General features: G+C 40.0%; 3 protein-coding genes across 3 annotated transcripts; 2 read left to right on the forward strand and 1 right to left on the reverse strand.

The window, feature by feature from the left end:
* Window positions 1–2798: 2798 nt before the first annotated feature.
* On the forward strand, window positions 2799–4887 carry LOC130207772 (uncharacterized). Its single transcript, XM_056436461.1, has 3 exons — window positions 2799–3797; window positions 3994–4090; window positions 4319–4887. Exons 1-3 carry the CDS (start codon window positions 3070–3072, stop codon window positions 4778–4780), a joined length of 1287 nt encoding a protein of 428 aa, XP_056292436.1. The 5' UTR covers window positions 2799–3069; the 3' UTR covers window positions 4781–4887.
* Window positions 4885–6406, reverse strand: LOC130207776 (uncharacterized). The gene is made up of 3 exons (XM_056436470.1): window positions 6020–6406; window positions 5351–5470; window positions 4885–5179 (listed from the first exon to the last, which is right to left on the reverse strand). Exons 1-3 carry the CDS (start codon window positions 6387–6389, stop codon window positions 4920–4922), a joined length of 750 nt encoding a protein of 249 aa, XP_056292445.1. The 5' UTR covers window positions 6390–6406; the 3' UTR covers window positions 4885–4919.
* Window positions 6407–9165: 2759 nt separating this feature from the next.
* On the forward strand, window positions 9166–12634 carry LOC130207771 (tubulin beta chain-like). Its single transcript, XM_056436460.1, has 4 exons — window positions 9166–9273; window positions 9913–10021; window positions 10221–10331; window positions 11074–12634. The coding sequence occupies exons 1-4, from the start codon at window positions 9217–9219 to the stop codon at window positions 12216–12218; spliced, it is 1422 nt and encodes a 473-aa protein (XP_056292435.1). The 5' UTR covers window positions 9166–9216; the 3' UTR covers window positions 12219–12634.
* Window positions 12635–14934: the final 2300 nt, after the last annotated feature.

Genomic DNA, 14934 nt, shown 5'->3' on the forward strand with positions numbered 1-14934 from the left:
GCAAGCGGCTCTCACCGAACCCTGGGAACGAAGAACTGTGGTCAAGCTTCGCGTGACGAGAATTTTAACTTCCGGTTGGAACTTTCAAAATAAAACCCGCGTGGACACTTCATGCCCACGGTAATACTACTACTAATAAGAATGATGTTCCTGTGTGTATGTCACAGACGTCACAATGTGATGAAAACAAGACAAAATAACAACACATTTGAAATGAAGGATCCTAAGTACAATGAGAGAGGAGCCATGACTGCAAACGCAGTCTCTTTTTGTCTTGAGCCTGGTGAAAAAAAACACACACATTGTAATCAGATAAACTCAGATACTTGCTACAGGTGTAGAGCTGCAGTGGCTCTTGCAGTCTGTCTGACCATGCAAGGCTCTACAACTTTATCACAACATATATACAAAATACATAATTTCTTATTGTTAGAATGTAACATACGAAATTCCAACGTTTATTTCAACAAAATAAATGAGCACTTGAGACTACACAGGTTTTATTGGTTGATGAAGTATCACCTTTTTTGGAGAAAATATATGGGATTTCTTCAGGGGCTGCTGACTGGTGGAAGAAGTACACAGGTCCTTTATTTAAGTTAAATTAATGGTGATAAGTGATCAAATACATTTATATGTCTCCTAAATATTGTGCCTTTTACTCCATTGTCATTTAACAGTTGCTTTTAATTTGATTATTTCAGATTTCATATAAAAACAATAATATGATTATAAAATAGATTATACAAAAAAATGTGTGCAATGCTTCAGAGGACTGAGTTGTTTGTTCCACCAAAATAAATTTCTCCTCAAAAATCTGCAGAGGGTTTCATTAGTTTTTCTTCAAATGATCTTAAACCGCTTCCTCTATGGGTCCGATTAGTAAAAATCATCTATTCCCACCGTCTGTAGTGGATAAAACTTTCTCACAGTGGGCAAAAAAAGGACTGATGTGTTTCAGGGATCTTTATGACGATGACAACTTCTCTAGCTTTGACTCTTTGTAAGAGATATGACCTGGAGCGTTCAAATCTTTTCAGATATTTTCAGGTCCGCCACTTTGTAAGGAAACACTTCCAGTCATACCCTGACCTCCTTTGCAAAACACTTTGGGAAAGCCTACTAGACACGCATCCAACTCAGAAGGGGCTGATCTCTAAAGTTTACAACCAGATCATAACGACAATAGATACCTTTTCTACAATCAAAGCCAAATGGGAAAGTGAGTTGAATGCAAACTTGACAGAGAATTGGTGGGTGGGTGTACTGAGGAGGGTGAACACATCTACGTCCTGTGCCAGACTTGGTCTTATTCAGTTCAAGGTGGTCCAGGATGCACTTTAGTAATAGCAGACAAGCTAAAATATTCCCAGACCATGATGCAGGATGTAACCATTGTGACTATCCTCAAGCAGATTTACCACACATGTTTTGGGCATGTCCTAAACTTGGACAGTTCTGGTGCTATGTTTTTAATATCTTATCTATAGTTTTAGGGATCAAGGTACAACCGTGCCCTCTTCTGGCAATCTTTGGAATCCCTGCCAAACCCATCCTATATAGTACCAAAGAAAATGATATCATTGCTTTTACTACTCTTCTGGCTCGTCGCAGAATACTGCTTGTTTGGAAGTCTCCAGGTCCACCATCTCAGTCTGCCTGGCTTAAGGATGTAATGTTTTTCCTGAGTCTTGAAAAAATCAAATATACACTTAGAGGCTGTAATGACCATTTCATGAGGAAGTGGCAGCCTTTCATTTCCTATTTCCAAGACCTGTCAGTGTTGCCCAATGATTGAGGCACGTTGGGTTCTGTCCATCTGTCTGATTTATTTCAACCAAATCCATGTTTTACAAAAATCTGTGAACAAATGTAAAGGCCATGGGTGTGGGTGGGTTTGTGGGTGGGTTTGTGGGTGGGCGTGTTATGATTAACTATTTTTCCTTATTTTCAATTTTTTAATTTTTAATTTAATTTAATTTATTAGTTGTGTTTCTTCTCATTTTTCACTTTACGTTGTCTGTTTGCTCTACCTTCCTGTCACTTTATGTAGTACTACTGTAAACATAACAACACACACACACACACAAAATACTTGTTCGCTGATCCCTGTCGCTATATTGTGCATATTCTCTAATAAAGTATTTTTTTTTTTAAAGAAAAAAGAAATGATCTTCTTCCTGAAGAGTAATACAATGGAACATTCCCCGATACAAAAAATCATTAAAAAAAAGTTATATTTAAATTTTTACTTAAAATATTTATTCCTGCCGATACTATAAAAGAAATACCAGGCAAGTTGAATTACAATGTTTGAATAACAATTCAATACAATAATTAAGTGTAAATAGATAAAAGATTAGCACTTTACTGTCAACATTACAATGCTCACAAATCTTCATTATAATAAAACTCATACGACTCAGGTTTTGTGAGTTGCTTTCTCCTCAGTAGCACTGTATGCATTTGGTAATAGAGCTGTAGTGTAAGATACAAAATAATATTATTGGATTTTTTTCTTCGTCTTTGTCACTTTTAATGTAACGTAGATCAATCAATAACATTTGTACTTCAATGCAAAAATGAATGAAAATTCACAAACAATCAAAATAACGTTACTCTTACCATTTCTCAAGGCAAAGGAAAAGGTGTGCTTTTAGTTTGAAGTTAAGATGAAAGTACTTCCTGTTTCGTCCTTACTGCCACTTGACGCATCTGGAACGAAGCAGGGTCGGATCACATGATTGCCTGCAGCGTCATGAAGCAGAGGTACAGAAGGGGAGAGGCGCCCTCTTTGAAGCAATGTGGTAATCAACCTATACACCAAAAAGACATGCAGTGTGTTTACATGATGGTATAATTCGAATCTTGCTTTAGTCGGACTATGCTGTCTTTTGGGGGATCTGCTATTATCCCAATATACATGGCAGTGAGTAATTCGAATCATTGGGCGAAAGCATGTCATATCCGATACGATAGGTGGCGCTGTTTTCATTACAACTCGTGATACAGCCATTTCCGCTTGACCTCTTCACCACTACCAACAACAACATCAACATTTCGAGAAAGATGGCGAACAGAGAGCAAGGCGAAGCTACATCCCTCTACTATTCTTGCATGATGTTAATAGGAGTACAGCGAATGCAAATGGCGCTATTGGCTGATTTGATAACGGAGAGAAGACGCCGTCGCCGAAGGTACATGGAGAATTTAATTCTGACAACCAATATGTTGTTGCACTTTGCCATTGTACCGCAAAGGTCTCGGCGAGCAGTCTGGATGAAAAGCAGAAATAAAGTCTTCTGGGAGAGAAATGTGTTGACCTTATTTGATGACGAGGACTGGAAAGCGAACTTTCGTATGACTCGAAGATCTTTCCACAAGTTGTGTGGAATTATGGAAGAAGTCATGAAGCCCGCGGAGGTGACTGTTCGTGCACCGATACCGCTCGAAATGAGGGTCGCCATTGTGCTCTACAAGTTGGCCAGTTGTGCCGAATACAGAGTTGTTGCCAACCATTTCGGCGTCCACAGATCGACGGTGAAGAAGATGGTGCACCAGTTCTGTAATGGAATGGTTACGTCGGCCTTGGGACACTTAATCAAGGTGCCCACGACAGAAGAAGCCATCGGAATAGCCCAAAGATTCGAACAGAAGTTCAACATCCCCCAAATCATCGGGTGCATCGATGGAACCCACATTCCTGTTTTACCTCCAAGTGATGGCTCCAAAGACTTCGTGAATCGCAAAGGATGGCCCTCGTATGTCCTCCAAGGCGTAGTGGACGACATGTATCGGTAAGTTTGGGCCAAATACATTTAGTTGTTGCACTGTGCAACGTGAATGCTTACTAACTGATATGTTCAATTCACCGCGACCTCAGGCCTGCGTGTGCGTGTTTGTGTGTGTGTCCTGTGTCGCCTACATATATTCACGTGTGTGTTCCAGTGTGTTGTGTGTGCCATTAAAACCTGACAAATTGTTCTCTTTAAGCTTCTGGAGCATCAGCTGTAAGATGCCTGGGTGTGCTCATGACGCTAACGTGCTGAAGCAATCGACGTTGTTCAGCCAGGCACACCTGTTACCAAAAGTAAGTCCAACTGTACTCTCAAGACATATTAATGTATGGATAAAAATGACTTAAGCTACTGAAAGTTATTCATGCAGGAACTAGTGGAGCTATTGAGATTTCTAGGTATGTTACAAGCTTAAAGTAGTATGTTTTATAGAGGCTTTATTATGTTTATTATGTTTTCTTTATGATGGGCCATTTAGTAAACAAGTCCAACACTGGTAACCATTTTGTTTCTCCTCCCAGGAACCAAGAGAAATCAATGGCGTCTCAATCGGCCACTTCCTGTTGGGAGATCCAGCGTATCCTCTCATGGACTGGATCATGAAAGGCTACACCCATTCCCCTAACATCACCCCTGAGCAAGAGTCCTTCAATGTCTACTTAAGCTCTGCAAGGACCACGGTGGAGATTGCGTTTGGGAGACTGAAGTCACGCTGGAGAGTTTTGATGAAGCGCAGCGACTTCCACTTTTCATTCACCCCTAAAGTGATTGCTACCTGTTGTGCGTTGCACAATTTCTGTGAGAATGAGAAGGAAGTTGTGAATCCCAACTGGTCAGTGGAAGCGGCTCCACTTGCATCGAACCTGCCACAGCCAGGTGGCCGTGCCAACAATCACGCAGACGATACAAATGGACAGAGGATCAGAGCCGCCCTCACAGATTACCTGAGTGCAAACTTCCCCCTGCGCAGACCATACCTTTAGATGTCTTGGTATTCATTACATAATTGCCAGTTTTTTTATATGTTTGTAAATACAATTCTTGTACAGTTCATGTGTGTTTCATTCCACAAATAAAGAAACTCACAGAAGTTTTAGTTTAGTGTTTTATTTATAAGAAATATTAAGAGAAGTAAAGAAAGTATGTGTTTGGTTGAGGTTCAGGTGGTGGTGGTGAGAATGTGTTTGGTTGAGGTTGAATGTTATCCATTCTCTGCATCAGCTTCTCAACCATACTGTCAGTGCGGAGGATGCTGGCGATCAACCGCTCCTCCCGGGCCTCACTTCTTGCCATGTCCTCCTTCCATTCTCGAGTCATGATTTGCATCTGGTTCACGAGCACATCGAAGTCTCTCATTCGCCTTGATTGCTGGGTCCTTGTTCCTTTAAGAAATGGCAGGTATAAAGTCAGTTGTATCCCTACCGATTAGGCATGTGGTAGTAACCATCTTGACATCTGCTGTTTGTTAGACTACACAGGATGAGTGGATGCATCGCATGAAGATTCTTTGTGATGCCCATATGTTGATGCAGTTATAATATTGCAGAACTTACTAGGTAGATCATCTGTAATTGTAGGCCGCAGTGGAGTACTTGAAGGTGGAGGAGTTGACCGAGGCGAGGAGGATAAAGGTGAGCCTCCGAGCAGCGTCTCTTCCGGGTCCATTGTAGTATCTATAAGATGGTACAGCACAAATAATAATAAAACGTTATTTATATAGCACCTTTCATGCAAAAGAATGCAGCTCAAAGTGCTTTACAGCAAGTACGTGCGTAATTGCGTGCGTAATTACGTGCACAAAGAAATTACATGCACATAAAAATAGACATCAAAGAAACATAAAAACTCAGATATAGTGCAAAAACAAATGTAGAAAGTACACTTTATGTAATGTACACTTACGTTTGTAACTAGCCTTCATCCTAAATTGAATTCCTTGCAAGTTAGTGGGAAGGTCTACACGTTTCTCAAAGACAAAGGGCTAGCTTGCAAGTGGCACCCATGTTAGCTTCGAAAGTTACGGTTATCAAGTGGGACCCAGGTTAGCTTTACGTTTTATGATTGTACATTGTTTTCATCGTCGATTTAATTCCTCGCAAGTTATGGGAAGGTACACATGTTTCAACACATATTTAGCACTGCCAACACATCTCACAAACAGCATCAGCTAGCATCTGGTATCTACCACTTGTTTTAGTGTGATAGAACTGAAATTAACTTACCCATGGTAGTTGGCAACCGAACACCCGAATCTACGCCGTTGTGCTCTCCTAGGGGCAGAGGCCGGCTCCCAAGAAGGTCATCTAGGACATCATAGAGCGGGCACGTAGTGCGACCACGGCCACTTGCTCCACTGTCCCGTTTGGCCTGGAAGAACGCCTTCTTCACGTTCTTCCATCGAATCCTGATCTGTTCAGGGGTCCTGGGAAAGCCAGCCTCTACCATCTTCAGTGCCACCTTTTTAAACAGTTCACCATTTCGGGTCTTCCTCCCATCCATGAACTTTAGTATGTTCAACTCCTTCAATACATGAAGCATAAATTCTGTCTGCTCTTCGGTCCAGAAATGTGTGGTGGCTCTTGTGTTCTCCATCGCGTTGTTTGTTTGTTTTCTGCCGGCCAGGCTCCCGGCAGTGATAACTTATCGTCTCTTTCGACTTCCGGGTCACGACATGGGAGGGAGGGAGGGAGGAGGGCGGCGGGATCTCAAGCATGCGCAAAGACGCAAAGTCCAGTTCCTAATCCAATTCACCGTTACATGCCGCGATAGTCGAATTATCAACCGGATCGGATCGAGTTGTCCAGGGGTGTTAAACGGATCGTAGTCGGACCGCACATAGTCGAACAAAGGTGTTTACATGAAACGGATAATTCGATTTCAGTCCGACTAAGCCAGTTATTCGAATGCATGTAAACAGTAGTAAATGCCATCATATACTTTCAGGAGCACTACTAGAATTTAAATACATATGATTGGTGAAAAAGTTAAGGATAAGCTAAACAAACGGCATTTCAATTGTCATATTTATTATTTCAAGTAATTTAAAAGCGAAATTAAGCTATCTCTGTGACTAGTGTTATGATTAAAAAACACTTGTATTTTACTCTGGTTTTAAATTCTTTACAATATATTTTGTTTCCAACTTTCAACATTTAACACAAGTTGGTATTAGCTCAAACTCATTGAAGCTCACTGTATCATCTCACTTGCAAACACTGCATATAAAAACTCCCACACACAGACCATGCAGCACACACACGCACACAAAACATCACCTTCCACAATTACGTCAAAAGGAAAGGGAGAGAAGCTCAGGGCAAAACACACAAAGGTCATCAATGAATATAATGCTGTGGCTTCCTAAATGGTCAAATGACTTGTATACTGCGTTTCTACCTGTTGCTTTAACACATATTCCATTCACCCATACTGATGGGGCTGCATGCGATGTGCATCCCTGCATTTATAACCATTAACATAACATTAATCCCAACCGACAACTGAAGGAGTACAATAAGTAATTACTAAAATATTATTATAGCAGCAAGTTAATAAAGGCAATCTTGTCCTGTGTAGTTTCTACCATTCAACTCTATAAACTCGGAGCACATTTTTTTCTTTCTTAAGCCCCACTATCTGGTAAACATCCAAATAGTATCATGGTATACCTGTGATAACACTGAACCTTTGTGCACACGCTTCCTATAACGTTTGGTATCGTGTAAATAAACGTCTTCAACAAATGACAGGCATTTATTAATTATGTGACCTTTCTGTGTGAATCAGAAACACGTTTTTGCCAAGTAGGTCTTTGTAAATAATTTGCTTTGGTGTTTAAGTGCATAATTACCATTAAAAAACAAGTACTGACAAAGTCAAGAATCATAAATGAACATTAGACATTTTAAATTAATATAATATGAAAAATATATATTTCTTTCTTTTAGTTTTTTATTAAGAGCCATACAGCAATTCAAACTCAATAAACAATTCTGACTAAAATTATAATATTGAGAGTTGTCAGGGTCCTATTAAACAATAAATATCTATTTATTCAGTTTGTGGAATCAAATCCATGCAAACGTTAGCAGGATAATGTAAAATGTCAAAAATATATTTTTTGAGGAACGCTCATCTGTAATTATAAAAGACAACATTGCCGTTTAAAAATTGGGCTTAATTGTCTTATTTGTGGCTCATTTATATTCCTATATTTGATTTAATTAAAATATAACAATTTAAGAGCACATGCTGAAGCATTACATTGACAATCAGCTGCTTTATTCCCATGTAAGATCTAAAAGATTAAAAAGTGAAAAAGTGTGATCGAGTCTGAAGAAAACGCTTACATTTACAAATTAAATCAATTTGCCAATCTAAAAAACGATAGCTGCTCCTATCATGCTGTGACGGTAATCGTCCACTAGATGGTAGCATCTCACATCTCCCAACTGCTGCCCACTTTTACAAAAATATTTTACTCCGCAGATTTAGTGAATATGGAAAACTTTGTTTAATTAACATCTGGAAGGAGAATAGGTGTGCAATATCAAAGTTATGCTGTGAAAAGGCAGCACAGTGTCATACTACAATCTTCATGTATCAAATGCATGACCATTTCCTCCTTTCAGACATAAGAGCCGAATTGTTGTGTTTTTGCTTGTGCATGTGTTTGTGTGCGTGTGTGTGTGGGCATGCGTGTGTGCGTGTACACGTTATGATCATTAATGTAGTTAATCATAATGGTTTTATCTGACATTGGCCAGAGAAACAAACTATACTTCCATTCACTGAACTCTCTTCACTTCCTTCCTGCTCTTGTTCGCTGGTTAAGCTCACAGATTTAGTTCAATATCACAAAAATAAAAAGGTTTTCGGTTATTGTGCATCACTGCACCAACTGTTTTCCTCTGCAAAGGTTGATACTCCATTCATTTATGATGTATCAACAACAGAAATGTTAAAAAGTTATCTCACCATGTTTGCACAGCTTTAATCTAGGAATTATTACCAGATGCCTTTTCCATTATTTATAATTTCTTATCAATGCAATTAAAAAACTTAATTGTCAGTCATTTATTTTGTAATTTACATACAATAATTCAGTATACAATCAAACTGACACATATACAAATATACAACAAAACATAAGGTGGCATGTTGGAACACAGGGCTTTCATAAACTTCTTATATTGAGTATAAAAGTATGGCAAACCCTCCCACATGAAGAAATAATCTTTGTTTATTATCATTCTGCTAAGAGTGTTCATCGTGTATTAGGGGCCTCTCGTATACTATTGAGAGGGGTGACTCCCTGACATCACTGATGACATCATTTCGGGTGGCATATAAAAGACTGATTGGAGAGCTGAAGCCTATCTGACACCTCAGCTGCTCTGTGTACTGAAGCCCGATCATCATGCGTGAAATTGTACATTTGCAAATTGGACAATGTGGCAACCAGATCGGCTCAAAGGTAATATAATAACATTCCACTGTTAAAGTTATTATGAAGATGATAGAAGTCACCGTTTGTAAGAAAATTGTATTTCCTTTCTCACAAAACAAATTGTAAATGTTTAAATGTGAGCGATTACATTTAATAAATATATTTTAAAATATATTTAAATTCTTTTATGATGTTGCTCTGACCAGATTAAGAATACAAGGTAACATGTAAACGGTAACAATATTTTTTTCAATTATGAAGCTCATTTGGACAAGCCCTGTTTCTTTGCATGGTGCCATCAACAGTTGTGGGTGTGTGTACCCTGGTGCATTCAGGGAAAAGATAAGGCCAAAAAGCGAGGCTGAATGGGTGGGACCTTTTTGAAAAAAAGTATCATCGTCACAGCTAAAGGGACAGACACATTGTGCCGTTTGACACTGGAGAATGTGTCTGAGAATCCAGCAGTTTATATTTTCTTCATAATTTTAGCGTGTGTAGCAGAGATTCTTAATCTGATTAGAACAAGATCATGCCACAGACTAATAACAAGATGCATTTACAACAATATAAAGTCCATGCGATGAAAGGTGTAAACTAACGTGTCTCTCACTAAACACTTCAAATCGGTTGACATGATTATCTCCCTCTTTGGCGTTCTCTTGCTAGTTTTGGGAAGTGATCAGTGAAGAACATGGGATCAATGCAACAGGCCTCTATGAGGGAGACAGCAACCTCCAACTGGAGAGGGTCAACGTCTACTTCAACGAGGCACAAGGTGATTACTCTATACAGGCTATAATGTCTATTTAATACCAATATTCAGTTTATTCCACAAACACAGTTGTTTACCAATCACCTACAAATTGTGCTTTTCAATAAAACTGTTCTCCAACTTTGACACAATGTGAGGACATATGAATGCTCAGGATGCCCATTCTGACTACATTAGTCAAAAACTTCCATTCTGTTTGCAGGTGGTAAATATGTCCCCAGGGCCCTGCTGGTGGACCTGGAGCCCGGTACGATGGACAGTGTGAGAGGAAGCCGCATCGGAGCCCTTTTTAGGCCAGACAACTTCATCCATGGTGAGACAAATATTGGAAACAGTTATAGGGAATACTTGTACGACTGTCTTGCTGTTATTTGGATATAAAAAGGCAATTTTTACTATTATGTGGAGAAGGAAAGATTTCATTCAGCCATATCTGGTGCTTTGGATAGAAATGTCTCCCAACTGGCATTTTCAACCATCTAGTTCATTATTCAATGGTATTGAGAATGTTTCATACATCAGAGAGAGGGGAGGATCATTTCAACCCATAAAAGAACATGGCAACTGAATATAAAAACCTCATACTCCTAAATTGGAGTATGTATCCCCAAAAAAGTAAAAACATATATTTGTCAACATCTACATGCAATGCAGTATTCAATCTAAAGAGAAGTGGCGCAATTTGTACTTTGTCTTTTTATTACCTTCGCATTCTGAGAATGCGGAAGGTTATGTTTTGATCGCTGTGTATGTATTTATTTGTGTGCGTGTTATTCGCATAACTCAAAAAGTATTAAACCGAATCGCATGAAATTTAGTGGGATGATTGGTTATTATCCGTGGACCATTTCATTAGATTTTGGGATCGATCGGATCAAAGGTCAAGGTCAAGGTCATGAAAAGGTAACAAAAAAGTGGCTGCGGCGAAGGTATGCGCTCTACCGAGTGCCCGTTCTAGTTTGTTTACATCTTCATAACTGCAAAGTATGTTGTATGTTTTCCCTCCACTAATTCAATTGGCAAGAGAGATTATTGTATTCATTTTGGTGTTACAGGGAACTCAGGAGCTGGGAATAACTGGGCGAAGGGCCACTACACGGAGGGAGCGGAGCTGGTGGAGCAGGTGATTGACAGAGTGAGGAGAGAGAGTGAAAGCTGTGATTGCCTGCAGGGCTTTCAGCTGGTTCACTCACTGGGAGGTGGCACCGGCTCCGGCATGGGAACCCTCATCATCAACAAGATCCGAGAGGAGTACCCTGACCGCATCATGAACAGCTTCAGCATCATGCCCTCCCCTAAAGTCTCCGACACGGTGGTGGAGCCCTACAACGCCACACTGTCGATCCACCAACTCCTGGAGAACACGGACGAGACCTTCTGCATCGACAACGAGGCCCTCTACGACATCTGCTTCCGCACGCTGAAACTGAGCACGCCGACATACGGGGACCTCAACCACTTGGTCTGCATGACCATGAGCGGGGTCACGACCTCTCTGAGATTCCCTGGACAGCTCAACGCGGACCTGAGGAAGCTGGCTGTCAACATGGTGCCTTTCCCTCGTCTCCACTTCTTCATATCAGGCTTTGCCCCTCTGACGGCTCGCGGCAGCCAGCAGTACAGAGCCCTCACGGTGCCCGAGCTCACCCAGCAGATGTTCGATGCCCGAAACATGATGACGGCGTGCGACCCGAGGAGGGGGCGCTACCTCACCGTGGCCGGCATCTTCCGTGGACGGATGTCCACCAAAGAGGTGGATGAGCAGATGCTTGCAATCCATCAGAAAAACAGCCTCTACTTTGTGGACTGGATCCCCCATAACTTCAAGGTCGCCGTGTGTGACATCCCACCTCGAGGCCTCAAAATGGCCTCCACCTTCATCGGCAACAACACGGCCATTCAGGAGATATTCCGCCGTGTGGGCGAGCAGTTCTCCCTGATGTTCAGACGGAAGGCTTTCCTCCACTGGTATACAGGAGAAGGGATGGATGAAATGGAGTTCTCTGAGGCGGAGAGCAACCTCCACGACCTGGTGTCGGAGTACCAGCAGTACCAGGACGCCACCGCTGGTCTCGATTCGGAAGCAGAGGATGAAGAAGAGGAGGGTCCCTCATCAGCGGCGACAACAAATGTTCAGCCTCGAGTTGAAGTTAAACTGGAAACAGTTACTGAAACCAGCAAAGAGGCTGTGGCTGAGTAGGTCATGCAGTGTGGGGTGTAAGTTTGACACTTTGTTGGAAAGATGTATAAAACATATGGCTGGTCTGAAAAGGAACTTTTATTTTGTAGTTTAAACTTATGTTTAAGGTTAATTTAGATGGCCTCGCCTTGAGAACAAATTTGACATTTTTAAATGAAAAGTGCTTATTGTCTTTCATATATATATATATATAGATGTTTTTTTGAAAAGTTCTATCTTTTATAGTAACATTTGAAAATCATGAAAGTGTTTGTATGTACAGTATGGACAAATGTTTGTTATGCGAGCTCTATATAATCCACAGTCATAAGAATGGAGAAATTAATGAAAAAATGTTTGGCCAATATTTTTTATCTGATAAGTAAATGTTGAGTGTTTATAGGTTATCATGGTAATAAAAACAGCAACACAAAATATTGAAGATTTCTTATTAAGGGTACATTCATTACATGACTAAAAAAACACAGAAATACTTTTCCTTTTCATTTAGTTTTATCATTTTAACTGAAATTGGAGAACCAAACTTGGCTGCAGTGATGGACACGACTCTGACCGCACAGTGACAGCGTCAGCAGTCAAGGCCGTCACACAGTTTCCGCCAACTGTTACGAGTCTGGGACATAGAGATTACACATAACTTGGCCAGCGTGTCTGCACTTTGAGATAAGCACACATGACGTGGAGATGTCCGCACTACATGCACTAAAGTCCCCTCGCCTCATGTGGATAGAAGAAGATAACACTGCATGTAACCCACAAGTCAATATGGGTTAAAATGACTAAAGCAGGATTACTTTATATAGGCCAATCTGTTTAAAGTCACAAGGAGGCAATGAGAAGCTCATTATTTCAAAGAAGCCTTTATTTATTTATGCATAGATCGAATTAATGTGACCAACATATTTGATCCTGAGAAGCAGCATAATAATGGTATATCAAATATAATGGATACCCATAATTTATTAGATTAAATAAACTACTTGTTGGTGCCCTAGTTAACAGCATAATTGGGAACAAGCAATCACTCAACAGACCGCCCTCTATACCTTTATGACCAAGTCATCCCATAAAATGAATCATTTGCAGCCACTTTTCACAGATCCCAAGTCTTTTAAATGTCCTGAAGAAGTACACAAATAAATTAAGTACCTCACAAAAACACACATGCATCAATTTGTTTTTCTGCTTTTGCTATGCAGCCAATAATCTCAAGATTCACGTCCTGACCCGTCCTGGAGTTTGAAAGTCATCGGGGTGTATTTCCGAAATGTATGTTATAGAAACAACACTCTCTTTGTGCAGGTGTTAAGAGCTGAAAAGAGTCCAACCAAATAACCTGTTAAACAGTGGCAAACTAAAGCATTGCCTAGAATATGTCCTTAATCGAGCGTCACGGTTTGACCTTATGTGTTGATCTTGTCTTTCATTCATTGAAGGTTGCAGAGCATGTTGTACCTTCCCTGAGCTGAATTGTGTAACATCCAAGGTTAAATGGCCGATATGCCCATAATACTGCAGCCAAGCCAGCATCCACTTAAAAAGACACAAGCAAGACAGCCATAATTTTTTGTTTTTGCTCCGTGTTTGTGCGGTTATTCAAAATTTGTCAAATCTTCAATGCCAAACAGCTTATGCTGTTGCTATTGGTTCTTGACTGGTATTGTTTAGTTGTTTAGTTGATTGGATGATTACAGTTTATCAGTATTAAGGAAGAAATAAGACATATTGGCAATTTATTAATTTAACAAACAGTTTGGAGCCTGAGCGTATAGAAGAACCATGAACAGCCACAACAGCCTGGCACCTCCTCCTCATGCTGGTTACCAACCTGGTCATACCTCATGCAAGTCAGCCAACGTGGTTGTGTTGGTCACTCAGGCACGAACAGCACTTCCAAGCTGATCCCACACATGTTATGTTTAGTTGATGAGAGGACACCGTTTATGAGAAATAAACAGCCTTTCTAACGGTACAAAATGTATTGCCAAGAAGCATTGTTACAACAGAAGAAATCTATTAAACAAGGATTTCTAAAAAACTTTTTGTTCAATGTTTATATGATATCAGACACTGATGGCACGGTGTTGTGTATTACATCTTCTTTTCAACAGGTTAGGGAGTGCTAGACATAAATTGGTTCATGAATTGATTCAAACTCAGTGCATGAAGGAGATTTTGATGGGCTTTTATTAAACAAATTATACATCAGAATATCTTAATTGTCTCTGAGGGACATCTTGAGGTGGTCTCCTATAAATCAGAAGTGAAATTACTTTCTAACTATAGACCATTTCTGTTTTAAATATAATCTGAAATTAGACATACACTGTCTCATGGAGTGATCTGTAAACTCATGAAGCAGATTTTGAAGGTATTATATTTTGTAATTCAACATCAGAATGTCTTTATTGTATCTGATTGACATATTGAGGTAGTGTACCATTATTGTGAAGTGAAATATTCACCATTTCCTTTTAAATCTAATCCCAAATTAGAGCCATATTTGCTCATGAATGTTATTTTCGAGAGCTTTTATTTTGAAATTCATCATGAGGTTGCTTCCTATTTTGTTGGCATTCATCGTTCACAAAATTCATGACTCGTTCATTTAGTTTAATGCATTACTGGTTCTGTATTTAAAGGCGTATTACCAGACTATCACGTGCACCGGAAGTTTGCTCTTATTTTGAAGTCAGTTCTTAAACGCTTTTGCCCA

This window comes from Pseudoliparis swirei, chromosome 18 (assembly GCF_029220125.1).
Source record: "Pseudoliparis swirei isolate HS2019 ecotype Mariana Trench chromosome 18, NWPU_hadal_v1, whole genome shotgun sequence".
In the NCBI taxonomy this organism is placed as follows: domain Eukaryota; kingdom Metazoa; phylum Chordata; class Actinopteri; order Perciformes; family Liparidae; genus Pseudoliparis; species Pseudoliparis swirei.